The sequence below is a fragment of the Gavialis gangeticus genome, unplaced genomic scaffold (assembly GCF_001723915.1).
Source record: "Gavialis gangeticus isolate Ggan-Ray unplaced genomic scaffold, GavGan_comp1, whole genome shotgun sequence".
NCBI lineage: Eukaryota > Metazoa > Chordata > Crocodylia > Gavialidae > Gavialis > Gavialis gangeticus.
In genome coordinates this window covers 64517876-64519379 of record NW_017729029.1, presented here as the reverse complement: position 1 = coordinate 64519379, position 1504 = coordinate 64517876, and the positions used below count along the sequence as shown (strand labels likewise).

The 1504-nt window shown below is 39.4% G+C and overlaps 1 protein-coding gene across 4 annotated transcripts in view; it reads right to left on the bottom strand.

Moving 5' to 3' along the window:
• FNIP2 (folliculin interacting protein 2) overlaps positions 1-1504 on the bottom strand; it is a 96009-nt gene that overhangs the window by 51135 nt on the left and 43370 nt on the right. Inside the window, exon 1 of one of the 4 annotated variants that reach the window (XM_019521712.1) lies at positions 510-1222. The exons of 2 other annotated variants lie outside the window; for them this stretch is intronic. In XM_019521712.1, coding sequence (XP_019377257.1) covers positions 510-700 — 191 coding nt within the window. In that variant the 5' untranslated portion in view covers positions 701-1222. Of the gene's footprint in view, positions 1-509; positions 1223-1504 lie in introns of those variants that run through there. One more of the 4 variants, XM_019521713.1, reaches the window with a different exon arrangement.

The following is a 1504-nucleotide window of genomic DNA, read 5'->3' as shown; positions in this document are numbered from 1 at the left end:
TTACAGCCCAACAGTATCCAGACTGAACATTAGTTTGAGATAACCTTGACATGATTTGAGTCTGGAGGTTTGGCAAACAAAATAATATGCCTGTCTTCTCACTCCTAAATTTCATAACTTTTTTGCACATCAATCAACTGATTGACCTGGGAGGAGACAAAAAGGAATAGAAATAAAACTTTTGGCAAGGAAGTGCACTGTCAGCCGCAGACACACCTTTCTTTCTGTGCCTTACAAGTTAAAAGGTCTCTCCCAGCAATCATTGTTTAGAACTCAGTTTGCATTTACATACAAACCTGTATACGAATGTGGTTTCAACAACTAACAAACAAGGAGGAATGGCTGCGGTGTCATTAATCCTCTGCTCAATAAAAATTTCCATATGCAGAACAGCACTTCAGATTCATCAACACTACAGCCTTTTAGGCAGATGGATCGATTTCTAGTATTATTCAAGCTAAAACACAAATTCTTTCTGAAAATTGTTTTAAAAAAATGTATCTGCATACCTGGTCTGTAGCAATTTAGTGACAGTGCTCCTGTGACTGGTGCTATGTTCTGCCAAAGATCTTTTGGTCTTTTTATCCAATCCTGTGTTAGGTAAGTTATTTCCAAGTGAGCTAGCAGCATCATTACCACTCCTTGCTCTGTCTGTTTGCCCTCCTGTGCTGTTCGCTGTTTTTGAAGTGCCTCCGCACATTTTCTTAGCTGAGCTGTGCTCTCTCAAAGCTTCTTTAAAATACTGAACACAGGTTGAAGAGATACAGCTTCAAGTGAGTTTCTTCACTATGGTTCAACATCCAGACAATCATTCCCCCCCCCCACTCTGTTTGTGGGGGGAGAATAAAAACAAAACAAAAACTACACAGGTAGGTCTTCTGTAGCAATCTGCTGGGTATTTTTTTTTCTTTTTTTAGAAAAAAAGTAGCACCTCCAAATAAACTGTAAAATTACAATTGAGGGAGATAATTGCATTTAATATCTTGCAATATATATATCCCCAGGAGAAGCCTTAAACATGAATTTCAAAGATCAAAAACCATCCAAGCTTCTGTCCTCCTCCTTTTGAGTTTTTTCCATCAAGCCTGGTGCAGATCTGTCGGCAGATACAGCAGCTAATATTGACTTTAGCTACCTTTGTTTCCTGGTATGTGATTAGGTAGCTGGCAATTATTTGGTCACAAGACTGAACCATATGGCCTTTGAAAAGAGAGCATACTTGCTTTTGCACTGACTCGCCCTTAGTTGCAAGGTTGTTCCAACACTGGCTACAACACCCTGTTAATGGCTCTCATGTGAGCAAGTATCATCTGACAACTCTTAGCAACTTCCCTGGCTCAGCACCACACTTCAAACACAAATAGGAATCTGTCATCAGCAGTATACACTTATCAGTGAAGAATGATTAACACTAGGAAACACCCCAGAAATTCTGCACTGTAATGATTCTACTCTTGAAGGTAAACAGCGGGTTCTCAGCTAAAAATCTGAGATTGCTTTAAAA